Source organism: Capra hircus, chromosome 29, assembly GCF_001704415.2.
Source record: "Capra hircus breed San Clemente chromosome 29, ASM170441v1, whole genome shotgun sequence".
NCBI lineage: Eukaryota > Metazoa > Chordata > Mammalia > Artiodactyla > Bovidae > Capra > Capra hircus.
This window is the reverse complement of record NC_030836.1, coordinates 36,463,439-36,477,945: the sequence shown is the minus strand read 5'-3', so window position 1 is coordinate 36,477,945 and position 14,507 is coordinate 36,463,439. Positions and strand designations below refer to the sequence as shown.

General features: G+C 51.2%; 1 protein-coding gene across 1 annotated transcript; it reads left to right on the top strand.

Moving 5' to 3' along the window:
- On the top strand, positions 3,177-12,934 carry PRPF19 (pre-mRNA processing factor 19). The gene is made up of 16 exons (XM_018043487.1): positions 3,177-3,437; positions 5,097-5,246; positions 5,443-5,519; positions 6,269-6,410; positions 6,506-6,579; positions 6,716-6,778; positions 7,638-7,679; positions 7,806-7,880; positions 8,224-8,299; positions 8,472-8,581; positions 9,562-9,717; positions 9,939-10,008; positions 10,231-10,316; positions 10,620-10,790; positions 10,918-11,023; positions 12,445-12,934. The coding sequence occupies exons 1-16, from the start codon at positions 3,419-3,421 to the stop codon at positions 12,540-12,542; spliced, it is 1,515 nt and encodes a 504-aa protein (XP_017898976.1). The 5' UTR covers positions 3,177-3,418; the 3' UTR covers positions 12,543-12,934.

Genomic DNA, 14,507 nt, shown 5'->3' with positions numbered 1-14,507 from the left:
AGTAGTTGTGGCACATCGGCTTAGTTGCTCCGTGGCCTGTGGGATCTTCCCAGACCAGGGATCAAGTCCATATCTGCTGCATTGGCAGGCAGATTCTTTACCACTGAGCCACCAGAGAAGTCCACCGTTCTTCTTTCTTTAAAAAAAAAATTTAATTTATTTGGTTCCACTGGGTCTTAATTGTAGCACTTGGGATCTTCTGTCTTCATTGTGGCATGCAGGATCTTTAATTGCAACATGGGCAATCTAGTTTCCCAACCAGGGGTCAAATCTGGACCCCCTGCATCCACAGTGTCCTAGCCACTGGACCACCAGGGAAGTCCCAAGACTTCTTTTCAACTCTCTTTTCTATCTGAGTGGAGGGACACTCTTAGACAGTTCAAGGCTCTTCCCACCCTTGTTTCACGGTCTGGATAAACCTTTTGGAAAATTAACAGGGTGAAGGGGGAGAATCCACCTATTCCTTAGTTGTTTGAGGTGCACTGTCCTGCTTAATCCTCTGTCAGTTGTCCACAAGGTTGTAACTTAATCAACCTGGGAAATGGAGCTTCTGGGTTATTGACCTGTGTGTACCCTTCCTTCTCAAGTAGCAGCAGCAGTCTTGGCCTAGGGGAGCAGGGCATAGAGTTCCAATCTCAAGAACCCACTGACAGTTACCTTGTAGGCATTCCTTCCACCTCTTTGCTTCCCAACCTTAAGTAATCTTTATCTCCTTTGTGCAGAGATTGAGACTGGGGGAGCAAGGAGGAAACTGAGATCAAATTCTCACCTCTAATAGTTACTCCAAAATTAGTTGCCCTGAATCCTTTCTATTTCATGAGGGCCTGGCTTTTGAAACTCAAAAGCCTGGAAACAACTCCCTGTTTTCCTCCATAGTTCTGTCACAGCTGTAAGCTCCCTACCATAGGGACATGGGCTTCCCTGGTGGCTCAGCTGATAAAGAATCTGCCTGCAATGAGGGAGACCTGGGTTCGATCCCTGGGTTGGGAAGATCCCCTGGAGAAGTTAATGGCTACCCACTCCAGTATTCTGGCCTGGAGAATTCCATGTATGGTACAAGTCCATTGGGTCACATAGAGTCAGACATGAGTGAGTGACTTTCACTTTCATGGGGACACCTCTGATTTTGCTCAGAGTGCTATCCCCAATGTCAAGTATAATGTCTGACTGGCACAGAGTGGGTACTCAATAAAGACTGGACTTCCCAGGTGGTGCTAGTGGTAAGGAACCTGCCTACCAATACAGGAGAGGTAAAAGATGCAGGTTCAATGCCTGGGTTGGGAAGAACCCCTGGAGGAGGGCATGGCAACCCACTCCAGTATTCTTGCCTGGAGAATCCCATGGACAGAGGAGCCCGGCAGGCTATAGTCAGTCCATAGGGTCATACAGAGTCAGTCACAACTAAAGTCACTTAGCATAAAGATTTATCCAAAAAGTGAATGATTGGGTCTTGCTGCCTCCCTCTGCAACCCATCCAATAAATGTCTTCCAGAGGAATCTGCTGGAAATGTGGTTATGATGCTATAGCTTATCTGCTGTTGATCCAATCAAGTCTAACCACCTCTGGTTCAAGTTCCTCTCTAAACACATCGATTTTATTTCCTACCACATACAGATACTTAAGATGCCTGGCTTGTCAGGCAGCCTGTCATTCAATCAACAATAGTTACAATATTCCTGCTATGTATCAGGCACTGTGCTAGACCCTGAGAAACAGCAGTGACCAGAACAATCATGGTTCCTGCCATTATAGACTTTACAATCTGCCAGAGAACCCAGACAGCAAACAGATACTTGTACATAATTAAATGATTATAGCGGGACTTCCCTGGTGGTCCATTGGTTAAGAATCCACCTGCCAATGCCAGGGACACAGGTTTAATCCTGGGTTCCTGAAGATCCCACCTGCCGAGGGGCAACTAAGTCTGCGCTCTGCAACTAGGGAAGCCACTGTAATGAGAGTCCACACACCATAACAAAGAGTAACCCCTGCTTACTGCAACTAGAGAAAGCCCTCTCACATCAGTGAAGACCCAGCGCAACCAAAAATAAATAATAAGTTCTTCGAAATAAATTATTATAGCTATCCCAGAGGGACTCAGAGGAAAATTGCAGGGTGCTGTGGGGACTAAAATTCAGTCAGGGGTCAAGAAAAGAGACTCCAGAGGAAGTGCTATTTAGGGTGAGATTGGATTTACTTTGGAAAGGATGGGAGGGGTGGGGAGAAGGGCAGGGATTGAGGAAAGTGTTTCAGGTGAAGGATCTGGAACCAGAGTGGATAAGTTTGAGGGCTTGAAAGGCCAGTGTGTCCAAGAAGCAGATGACTTGCCCAAAATCACAGAGCAAATTGGTAGTAGGGGCAAGACCAGAAGAGTTTCTTAGCCAGTGTTAGCTTCTCTACCCATGTGTATCTTCGTCTTCACTGGGTCTTCCAAAGCTAACCCTCTGAGAAACACTTGCCAGAGAAACACATGGGGCACGAACTGAAAATGCAGACTCTCTAAATTAGACCCCAGAAAATTACATTTTTAAAAGTTCCTTAAGAAATTCTTACAGAAACCAACATAACATTGTAAAGCAACTATCCTCCAATTAAAAATAAATTAAAAATTTGAGAATAGAATAAAAAATTATGGAGTACTGAAAAATAGACATAAAATATGCAAAACCATTATGGACAATAACATAAAACTATACTGAAAAAATATTACAGAAGACCGCTTCCCTGGTGGCTCAGACGGTAAAATGTCTGCCTGCAGACAGGGAGACCCGGGTTCGATCCCTCGGTTGGGAAGATCCCCTGGAGAAGGAAATGGCAACCCACTCCAGTACTCCTGCCTGGAAAATTCCGTGCACTGAGGAGCCTGATAGACTACAGTCCATGGGGTTGCAAAGAGTCGGACACGACTGAGCGACTTCACTTCACTTCAAGTAAATCAAAGTATACCATGCTCACGAAATAAAAGACTAATAGCATTAAAAATAAAAAAAATTCTCATATACTCCAATATTTGCAAGACAGTCGTTCCACCGCCCCTGGCTCAAGAGTGCAGCTAAACTGATTGGTTTTAAGGTCCCAGTGCATTAAGGGAAATGTAGTTTCGAATCTCCTCTCCCAGCCATTGGAGCTTTACGAAACTAGCCGAGAGGGCCCGGAAATAGCCGAGTATTTCCTGGCGCGCCCTTTCCTGCCTGATTGCATTATGGGAAAGGACAGTTTCCGTTAAATTCTGGAGGCTGAGGCGCGCGACTGGCCACAGTCCCACGTGAAGCCATTCGCAAGCATCGCTCCGCGGGGCAGCTCCCCGCTCGCAGCGGAGCGTCTGGAAGCAGCGAGGGAACTGGAAGTGTCCCGCGGGGGCCCAGTAGCTGATCCCGGAGCCCAGTGTGAGGAGCCTCGGAGTGCAGCGAGGGCGCCATGTCTCTGATCTGCTCTAGTGAGTATCGGCTGCGGCCGCTCGCGGGGCGCTGGAGGCCGGAGAGCCGAGCGTGAGGATCTGCGCGCCTCTGCGGCGCCGGGGTCGGGGCTGGACCTGAAAAACGGGGCTCCGGGGAGGCAGGGCGGCGGCCTGTCAGCCCGGGGGGGTCTTCCTCCTCCAGCGTGAGGTCAGTTTGCGCAGCGCTTCATAGTTTACATAACGTCTCCAGTGCATTCTCCCAGGCTGCACAGAGGCAGCCCACCTCGTTTGCGCAGTGGATATGAGGCTTGGATAGCGGGGAGCTGGTGGTGCAGGGGAAAGAGCTCTCTGTAGGAAGCAGGAAGCCAGAGGGCTTCTGCAGGATCCGCCTCCAGCTGGCTTTGTGATCTGGCTCCGGGATGCGGTCCTCAGTTTCCCCAACTGCAAAAATAATGGCCTTGGCACTGGATGTGTTGTCTGAGGCCCCGCTTGGGTAGGCAGCGCTTCTGCAGTTTGCGAAGATCGCACAGTGAGTTGGAGGCGGTGACAGGCCTGGGAGCCAGACCAGCCTCACCCTGTAGGGCTGATGAAAACAGCTGCACATTTGGAAAAGCCTCTGTTGGTTTACAGCGTGCTTGCAAAACTGCAGAGTCGTTCTGTCCCCACAGCAATTCTCCAAAGCAGAAATAAAGATCCGGTTTTACAGATAAGGATGTAAGGTTCAAGGAGAAATGTGGCTTTTGTAAAACAGTACAGCTAGTTAGTGGCAGAGCTGTGTGACGAAGCCAGTTTCTCTGATCCTGAATCCATGCTTTTTTCAAATGCTTTGTCCTGTCTTTTGGATATGTTATTGAGGAGAGTGGTTGCTCATCAGGTTATTAGTTTCTCATTCTTTTCTCTCTTGGCTTCCTAACTTCTCAAGCTCTTGACTCTTCTCAGAACCTCCCCATAAACCCAAAATAAAGGAGAGAAAGAGTGAAGGGAAATGTGACTAGAAAAAGAGTCCTTAAGCGTTAGAGAAATGACAGTGTGCAGAGTATTTTCACATTCATTGTTTCAGTCCTGAGGAAGGTCTTTTCAGTATCCATCAGCTTGTCTGTTAGATGTTTCCTGAGCATTTGCCAAGCACCTGCATTGTACTGGAAGTCAGAGAGCAGCTACAGTCCCAATCCTCAGGGGTGTAAATGGATACTTCTGTTGGGGAGTGGTGAGGATGATTTCATCAATGGAAAGTGTTTACAGTGGAGCTTGGCGCCTAGTAAACACCATGTAAATACTTTGTTATCATAGCACTTGTCACATCGGTTTGTAATGTGTCTGAGAATCCATCTAGGTCCTAGTCTGAGACTTGAATGGCTTTGTGTGTATCTTCTTGTCCTGCTATATAATGGGTGCCTAAGCGTTTTTCAGAAATGAGATGGGCAGGAATTATTGACTGCTCCCTAGGTGCCTAGCATTTAGTAGCTGTGCAGCAATTATTTGTTGACTACCTAACTGTCAGAGACTGATGGAGAAGCTAGTTAAGTGGCTGGAAAGCATTGTGGGTACAGTCCAAAACTGGCTTGGTGTCATGTCTTGATTCCTGTTAGCTGAGTGTAGGGAGGCAAGGTCTTGTGGAGGCCAGCCGAAGGTGAAGCGTCCCCTTGGCCCAGGGTCCCTGTCACCACCCCAGGCTCACCACCTGCCTTTTCTCTGCAGTCTCCAATGAAGTGCCAGAACACCCCTGTGTGTCCCCTGTCTCTAATCATGTGTATGAGCGGCGGCTCATTGAGAAGTATATTGCAGAGAACGGCACAGATCCCATCAACAACCAGCCTCTGTCCGAGGAGCAGCTCATTGATATCAAAGGTGCCTGCTGGCCAGCCTCAGTCCAGGCTGTCCTAGCCTAAAGCCTGGGAAGGTGGGAAGGGTGGCGGGTGCATAGCATGTGGGAGTTGGGGGAGGAAACGGTAGTCTGTTAGTGCTGAAGGGGAAAGAAAGAATGTGGGAGGGCCAGCATGCCCTAGGTCATGGGTTTTCACACCCACTTTGTCTCTCTTGGCAGTTGCTCACCCAATCCGGCCCAAGCCTCCCTCAGCCACCAGCATCCCAGCCATTCTGAAAGCCTTGCAGGATGAGTGGGTGAGTCCCTGAAGAGAATTTATATTTTCACAACTTGAAAAGAAGGGATCACTGGACTAGGACATGGGTGGGGATGGGAGGGATGGAGCCGTATTTTCTGTTTTGAGGGGAGGGTGAGAGCAGAGGAGGAGCCCGGTTCTTAATGTCACACAGATCTGGGCTCCACCCTTTGCTCCGTTGCCCGCTTGCCACGTCCCTTGGCAGGTATCCAAGTGCTGCTTTTCCTGACCATATTGCATGGATTAGTACCTGTCTCAGGGTTTACAGAGACTCAGTAAAATTAGAGTATAAGCTTCATGGTGTCAGGGACTTGTTTTACTCATTAGAGCCCCAGCAGTGAGAACCAGGTTCACAGTAGGTGCTCTAAATATGAATGAGTCAAGGACTGCATCTTGAGGACTGCCTGGCTCAGTGCCTGACACAATGAGAGCAGTCAATAAACAGCAGCTGTAGTGTTTTTATTCCTTTCTGGTGAGGTGACGGCATGAGGCTGGAGATGTGCCGGTAAATTAGAGAAGATGGGTGGGAAGAGCCGTTCCTGTCTGTGTGCCCAGGGTTTGGCACGGTGAGGAGCTTAGGAGCATCTGCTTGCGAGTTCAGGGTCACTCAGACCTTGCTTGGGTCACTGATACTGGTCTAGGCTGCAGGGTTGGCCTAGGATAAGAGCGTTCTCTTATCAAGGGCTGACTCCTCTGCTGGGCGCTCCCTACACCTCCCCGCCCCCTCACTGTGGCATCTCCCTCTCCCAGGATGCGGTCATGCTCCACAGCTTCACCCTGCGCCAGCAGCTGCAGACCACCCGCCAGGAGCTGTCCCACGCTCTGTACCAGCACGATGCCGCCTGCCGTGTCATTGCGCGTCTCACCAAGGAAGTCACTGCTGCCCGAGAAGGTATAGCCTCCGGCCTGCCATCCCCCACTCTGGGCTCCACTCTGGGGCAGGCCTGTTGTGCAATAGCCCATTCCTAACATTGTCTTCTCTCTCAGCTCTGGCGACCCTGAAACCTCAGGCCGGTCTCATTGTGCCCCAGGCTGTGCCAAGCTCCCAGCCAAGTGTTGTGGTGAGTGTCCCCTCAGCCCCGCCAGCAGTGGAGTGTGCGTGGTGGCCCATCGGCCTCCTCTGCAAGGGAGGAGGAGGGCATTCTGTGCTCCTCTGGCAGTCCATGCTTCTCTCACCTTCCTCCTTGTTCTCTTCAGGGTGCAGGCGAGCCAATGGATTTGGGCGAACTGGTGGGAATGACTCCTGAGATTATTCAGAAGGTACGTCATGCTCTCGCTTGGTGGGAAAGCTGTTAGACTCTCCCTTTTGCCTGGAGTCCAATATGAGTAAAAACCGCATCCATTTAGAGATGGAGTGGAGTCGTACAGAGCACACACTCAACCGGGCTGCCTGGCTTTGTGTTTTGATGTCCCCAGTTATCAGCCTTGTGACCTTGGGCTGACTTAACTAATCCTATGTCTAATTTCCCTTGCTGCTAAAGTGAGGATGATAGTACCTACTGTATGAACTTGTGGGAATTTTAAAGATTTTAATTAAGTACAATTTGTTGCTCTTATTAGGGTTCTTTGTAGATATTAAAGCATTTCGTTACATGTTTTCATTTTTTCTTTTCTGAAGGAGATAGGACAGGAATTATCACTTTGATTTTATAGATGAAGAATCTGTAGATTCAGAGTCAAAGGCACAGCTCACAAGAGGCAGAGCTGGCCCCTGATTCTGTGTCCTGTGCTCTGTGACTTGGGGATCCTCCTTAGTACCAGTTGATAGTTTGTGTCTTTTCCAGGCCATGCAGCTTGTCAGCATCTCAGCTTCCACTGTAATGGCACAGGCGTGGTCTGGGAGCCCTGCTAGCTATTGCCTCTGTGGCCCTGAGCAAGTGACTGCACCTGCTCTGGGGCTCAGTTTCCTCCTCTGAGAAACAAAGTCATCAACACCCACCTCATAAGGTTGGAGTGAAAGTGAAAAGAGATATTGCATGGAAGCCTTTAGCACAGAGCCTGGCAGATGATGAGTTCTTGGTGATGGCTTGTGAAAACGTAGATGTGGCGAGCATTCACTGTGCTTTTTTCTGGCAAATTAATTTTTCTCACATTGATCTTATTCTCCTCTCTCCCCCAGCTTCAGGACAAGGCCACCGTGCTCACCACGGAGCGGAAGAAGGTGAGTCCTCCCAGGGCCAGGGCCCAGAGCTGACCTGGAGGAGCTGGTGGTTCCCTTAGGAGGAGAGGAGATGGCCAATTAATTCCTGCACCCACTAATTTCTTGGGGGATTTTTCTTTTTCTCAGAGAGGGAAGACTGTGCCTGAGGAGCTGGTGAAGCCAGAAGAGCTCAGCAAATACCGGCAGGTGGCATCACATGTGGTGAGTGGCTCGGTCCCACAGGCTCGGGAGACAGGGTCCTCCAGGCTATTTCCAGGGTGGGACAGGCCAGCATGAAGCATTGTCCAAGGCCTCTGGCCCCCTCTGTTTTCCACCTTGGCTGCTGAGTTGTCAGGGTTTCTCCTCCTAACCGGCTGTGGCCTTCCCCATCGTCACTGATGGGAGTTGCTGCATCCGGGCAGAAAGCCAAGCACAGTGGACGAGGAACAGAAGTCACTCTTGTTCCCCAGGGCTGGGGCTGGGGCCAGGGCCGGAGCCATTGAGTGGCTTTGTGGCCTGCTTTGATTCAGCCGTGACTGGGTTTGATGTGGCTTTTTCTGCACAGGGGCTGCACAGTGCTAGCATTCCCGGGATCCTTGCCCTGGACCTCTGCCCCTCTGACACCAACAAGATCCTCACTGGTAAGAGTGGGCCCAGCCCAGCAAGCCAAGATGGGGGTGGGAGAGTGTGGGAGGAGGACAGCAAGGAGGATGCCCACTCCTGTCCTCTCTGTGGGTCTGGGGACAAAAGAACCTTTGGCAGAGGGGCCTGGGGGCCTGACTCATTTTTGGATCTCATTTTGGTCCCCTCCAGGTGGGGCGGATAAGAATGTTGTCGTCTTCGACAAGAGTTCTGAGCAGATTTTGGCCACCCTCAAAGGCCATACCAAGAAGGTTACCAGTGTGGTTTTTCACCCTTCCCAGGTAAGCGCTCCCCTAGCGCCCTCAGCCCTCATTTCTGAGCCCTGTTGCCATAGTGTGAGGTCCCAGAACCAGGCCCCCGCCCCTGTTGCCTCCTTGGTGAAGTGACATGGGCCTGAGAGTGCCAGCTCTTCAGCACTGGAGGTTCAGGGCCAGGTTTGGGGTCATGGGATTGCCCACGACTGTCAGAACTCTTGAAACAGTGGCCTTCAAACCAGGGAAGAAAGGAAACATATAGTTTGAAAAGCATATTGAAAAGTTTTATGTTAGGGAAGGCAGAATCTCTACACTATTTTAAAATACAAACTGCAGTGCACAGAGTTCAATAAAATTCTGCCCCATGTGTCTGAGGGGGATGGATAGGTCCAGATTCCCACAGTCTTCCAGGCGGGGGGATGGAAACTTGATGCTGAGCATGTTAGTATGTTATTTCTCTTATGCAGTTGTGTTGATGGAAGATGGTAGTTGGTTTTACCTTACAGGTTTTAATGTCCTAACTAACCAAAATAATAGGTTGGTGACACTATGTGAGTTCTCTCTGTCACCAGTTTCTCTGAGAATTAACTTGTGTGGGACGCTTAGGAAATGCCTTCACAGCCCCTTCCAGGCCTGCCTCAGATTGGACTTGTGCTGCCCTAGGACAGGAGCCATTAACTACATGGGGCTGTTTAAATAAAATGGAATTAAACACTCAGTTCCTGAACTGCGCTAGGTGTATCTCTCTGGTCCTGGGAAAGGGATGGAGTTTCCCTCTGGTTCACTAATACTTTTTACCACTAGATGGCAGGACCTCCTCCACTTGGCCAAATGCTGTTTAATTTCCCATCCTAATAGTGTTTACCCTTTGGCCCACTCAAGCGTTGTTGTGGGGATAGAAGGTTCCAGGCCCAGCAGGGCTGTGGCCGTCCCCAGCCCGCTTTTACAAGATGACTGTGGTCCATCTCTTCTGTCTCTGATAATCTGCTTCTTTGCTCTCCTTTTAGGAGCTGGTGTTTTCTGCCTCCCCCGATGCTACTATCAGGATTTGGTCGGTTCCGAATGCCTCTTGCGTACAGGTTGTTCGTGCCCACGAGAGCGCTGTGACAGGCCTCAGCCTCCACGCCACTGGTGACTATCTCCTGAGCTCCTCTGATGACCAGGTATCGTCCCAGCCAGGCTCTTGGTCCCCATACTCAGGCATCCTGGGAGGAGGAAACATCTTACCCAGCTGGGTCCCCAGAACCAGGAGAGAGTATTTCCTCTCTACAGAGAGGGGATGGCCTTGCCAAGGTCTGCCCGACCAGGGTCCCTGCCTTCCTGAGGGGCCATCAGAACCTGGGGACCCACTGTCTTACCGGCTCTGTTGTCTCTTTTTTTTCAGTACTGGGCCTTCTCTGACATCCAGACAGGACGTGTGCTCACCAAGGTGACCGATGAGACCTCTGGTTGCTGTAAGTTGTCTCCTAAGTGTTGGGCTCTTTAGTCGCTGTATATTGTTTAATGTTTTATTTAGTTGTTGCTCATTTGTTCTAAAAAATACATGCTGCCAGTGCTTGCTGGGTGCTGGGCATAGTGCTGGCCCAGGGAGCATGAGGAACAGCGAGGAACCTACCTTTGCTGTGCTTAGTATCTTGAGGGTGGGCTCTGACCGTCTGTCTGTCTCCCCCCCACAGCTCTCACCTGTGCGCAGTTCCACCCTGATGGACTCATTTTTGGAACAGGAACCATGGACTCTCAGATCAAGATCTGGGACTTGAAGGTAGGACATGGCTGTCCCCGTCTGCAGCCCAGGGTTGGAGCTCTTGTCCCTGTGTGGTGTGATGAAGTGCTTATGGCACCTGGCCCCGGGGGTGTCCCAAGAGTGAGGAGACGGGCTGTGCGTGTGACACAGTACTGTGTGTGTGACACAGTACTGGGGTCCCAGGCTGGGTGTCCACCCTTGCTCTTCCTGCTGGTTGTCCTCCCTGAGGGTGGAGGACATCTCAGGAGTGGAGTTGTCTGAGCTCCATTTTCTCCCTCATGACCAGTGGGTGACATTTTACTCCCTGCTCCCCAACCACAGGAGCGCACCAATGTGGCCAACTTCCCTGGCCACTCGGGCCCCATCACCAGCATTGCCTTCTCGGAGAACGGCTACTACCTGGCTACAGCGGCCGATGACTCCTCTGTTAAACTCTGGGATCTGCGCAAACTTAAGAACTTTAAGACATTGCAACTGGATAACAACTTTGAGGTACACCTCTTTCTCTGTCACCCCTCCTTCTCATTTGTCGATGAATTACTCTAAACTGCCTCTGTTTTCCCCGAATTGCCCACAGTTTCTGCTTCCTTTCATATGACTTCTTTCCTGATTTTGGCAGGTGAAGTCACTGATCTTTGACCAGAGCGGTACTTACCTGGCCCTTGGCGGCACCGACGTCCAGATCTACATCTGTAAACAGTGGACGGAGATTCTTCACTTTACAGGTAGAGGCTTGCCCTAAGACCCTGAGGTCTCTGGGTGCTCTGGCCCAGAAGAAAGTGGGGAAAATTTCACTGGGTTAGGGGTTTCTAGTGGCAGGCGTGCATTTGCCAAGGCCGCTTTTAGTCACTCTCTGAGGCAATAGAGTTTAGTGGCTAAGACAAGGAACTCAGGAGTCAGACTGCCTGACTTTAAAAGCTAGCTCTGCCACTCGAAGCTTTGTGACACTGGGCAAGCTACTTAACTTCTCTGGAAAATAATAGTACAGTTGATTCTCCACAGACTCTACCAACTGTGGATCAAAAATATTTGTGGGCGGAAAAAATCCAGAAAGTTCCAAAAAGCAAAACTCGAATTGCCCGCACACTGGCAGCTATTCATGTAGCATTTACACTAGATTTAAAAGTATTTGCATAGAATTTGTGCTGTGTTAGGAATTACAAGTTATTTAGAGATGACTTAGAGTGTATAGGAGAATGTGTATACATTATATGCAAATACCACCTCAACAAAGTTGGCACCTCCTAATAGTAGTGTGGCCTCTGGTACATGACTTTCCCTTTTGGAGCTGTAGTTACTTCATCTTTAAATGGGCGTATTGACACTGCTTTGCATACTGTGCCGGCTAGTGCCCTGGAGGTGGCCTGCATGGGGACAGGATGCCTCTTGCACCTTCAGGAACTGAAGGAATGGCAGCTGCTGCCATCTTTGTTAATGAAGTTCTTGTTCTCATTAGCGGGTGGTGGGCGGGGCACAAGCACCTTCTCCCACCCCAGATTGTACTCACTGTGTGTCCCAGAGGTGGCCAGACCTGATGGTGTGGCCCATGGGTTTTCACCTTCCCTGGGCCCTGGTGCCTTGATTTGGAGCAGAGTCAGTGGAGTGGCGGGCTGGAAGCACAGGGCAGCTTTAGAGTGGGGAGCTGGTGGGCCGGCTGTGATTGTGGGAATTTGCCCTGATGTCCATGAACTACCTGAGCCCAGCGGGGAGGGTTGCCTGGCGTCTTCTGCCCCTGACCCAGCCCTGCCCTGGGCCAGGAGCCCAGCTTTCTGTGTGAGCTAGGACAGGCTGATAAGACTGTTCCAGTTACACACAGGGACTCGGAACTAAATACCAACAAGTCCAGCTTCCTGTCAGTTCTCAGACTTGGACTGAGCCGAGCAGAGCCAATTTGTAGCTGCCCTCGAAAGCTTAGGTGGCGGAGGACTGGTGTTCCTGTGTTCACTCAGCCCAGCCACACACAGTGCCTGCTGCGGGCCAGCCCTAGGGAGGCTCTGGAGCTCAGTGCCGTGTAGAGTTCTGGCCTTGGGGGTTTCCAGGCCATGGGAGGTTTCCAGGTCACAGGGACAGGTGGGGAGCATGTCGTAGGGGTCGACGCTACCCCAAGGAAGAAAAGCCTCCTCACCGTTGTCTTGTCTTTCCACAGAGCACAGTGGCCTGACCACGGGGGTGGCCTTCGGACACCACGCCAAGTTCATTGCTTCCACAGGAATGGACCGGAGCCTCAAATTCTACAGCCTGTAGGCGGCAGCTCACCAGACCAGAGTGGGGCCTTGTCTCAGTAGAGGGATAGCATTAGGGGTGGGGGTGGGGGGCAGGGGAGAAGAGACTACTGGGGGGTGGGGGGTGTATGGGGTGGGACATTCGCATCATTTCACTCTGGTCCCGGTGGTGGCCTGCGAGCCGCAGTGGCATGGACCACCCTCATCCATCACCCTCTGAGGGCTCAGCATCGGCCCCAGGGCCTCTCTTCAAGGAGTTGATGGAGCTGATGGCTGTTCCACACCCACCGTGTTCCAGTTCCTGTGAGTTGGAGAGAGGCTGAGCCAAGGGAACTGTGAAGGGGCTGGGCCGAGGGCTCAGGAAGGGTTTTGTAAGCAGCGCTCTAGTTTCATTAAAAAAAGAAAACAAACGTAGCCGCCTTCCTGTGTCTGTTTGTAGTGGGGAGAATCAAGGGGACGGAGCACCAGTTAGGACTTCGACCGCCAGGACGCCCATCGTTCTGTTATTTCCTTTAATTGGACAACAAATGTAAAAATAATCTACAAGCCATTTGCCAGAATGATTCTTCCGCATTCCTGCAGGCCTTGACTTTGTGATTTATGGGGTTTCATGTCACCTGCCTTGGGTGGCTCCCATGTGAGCCTGGAAGTGGGGGAAGGGGAGAGTGCTGAGAGTCTCGCTGCCACAGAACCGGCCATCTCTCAGGGCATCCTCAGTCCTTCAGTCCAAGGTGACAGAAAATCTGTCTCAACTGGCCTGAATCAGAAATCTCTGTGACTGGTATTTGAAGATTAGAATTCAAACTGGTCTGGGAGGACCCAGCCAGCAAACAGTAAATTAGCAGAATGTCAGGGAACTCATGACCCCTGTGGTTGGGGAATTAAGGTAGGGTAGTCCTTGTGGCTGCTTTGGGTGGTCAAAGGCCTCTTCTAGATGATAAGCTGATGGGTGACTGATGGGAGCTAAGGGGAGGAGTGTTGCAGTTAAGGGAAGGTCCTGAAGCTGGAAGATCAAGGTCAAGATGCGAGCTGCAGGTGCGGGAAACCAGCATGGCTGGAGTGGTGCCACTGGGTATGGCCTTGGAAGATCATCAGTACCCTTTCAAAGAGCGGTCCCAGTGGAACATGAAGGAAAACAATGTGAGATGACATTTTGTTCATTTTATGCCTGAAACAACCTTATCTTTGGTTGTCCAGCAACTGGGCAGCTTCCTGCACCCCCATGGGGCTTCAGGCACCTTGGCAGTCCAGCCTAGCAGGTGGGCTCTGCGAGCTTGGGGACAGAATCTGGGCTTTGGCACTTAGTAGAGTAAGACCACAGACAGATTGACTAATTTATCTCTGTTTAGTGTCCGTTAAGACCCGAGCAGAGTGGCGTGGCTGGCTGGGTGCCCCGACATGGCGGCCAGGAGAGCCCGGAGCTGCCACCTGCGGTTCGAGTGGGTGTAGAGCTACCGGGGCCATCAGTGCCGCAACAACCTCTACTACACGGTGGCCACGGAGATCGTGTACTTCGTAGCGGGCGTCGGCGTGGTGTACAGCCCACGCGAGCACCGGCAGAAGTTCTACCGGGGCCACAGTGATGACATCATCAGATATTTGCCTGAATAAGCGCAGGCGAGAGGAGCTACCCCACGTCCAAGGTCAGGGGCAGCGGCCGAGAGTGCCAGGCTGCGACGGCGCAGGAACGGCCAAGAGGAGCTACCCCTCATCCGAGGTCAGGGGCGGAGGCTGGGAAGAGAAACTCCATGTCCAAGGAACGATAGCTGCGCGGGCGCAGGAGGGCCTAGAGGAGCTATCCCACGTTGAAGGTAAGGAAAGGCGGCAGTGAGGAGAAGTGGCTGCACTTTGCTGGAGCAGCCATGAAGAGATACCCCACGCCCAAGTTAAGAGAAACCCAAGTAAGATGGTAGGTGTTGCAAGAGGGCATCAGAGGGCAGACACACTGAGACCATACTCTCAGAAAACTAGTCAGTCTAATCACAGT

Bases quoted from the DNA above. Each gene is read 5' to 3' on its own strand.
- PRPF19 (XM_018043487.1), top strand. The intron at 5,520-6,268 runs GTGAGTCCCTGA...TCCCTCTCCCAG, and splicing joins AAGCCTTGCAGGATGAGTGG to GATGCGGTCATGCTCCACAG. The intron at 11,024-12,444 runs GTAGAGGCTTGC...GTCTTTCCACAG, and splicing joins GGAGATTCTTCACTTTACAG to AGCACAGTGGCCTGACCACG.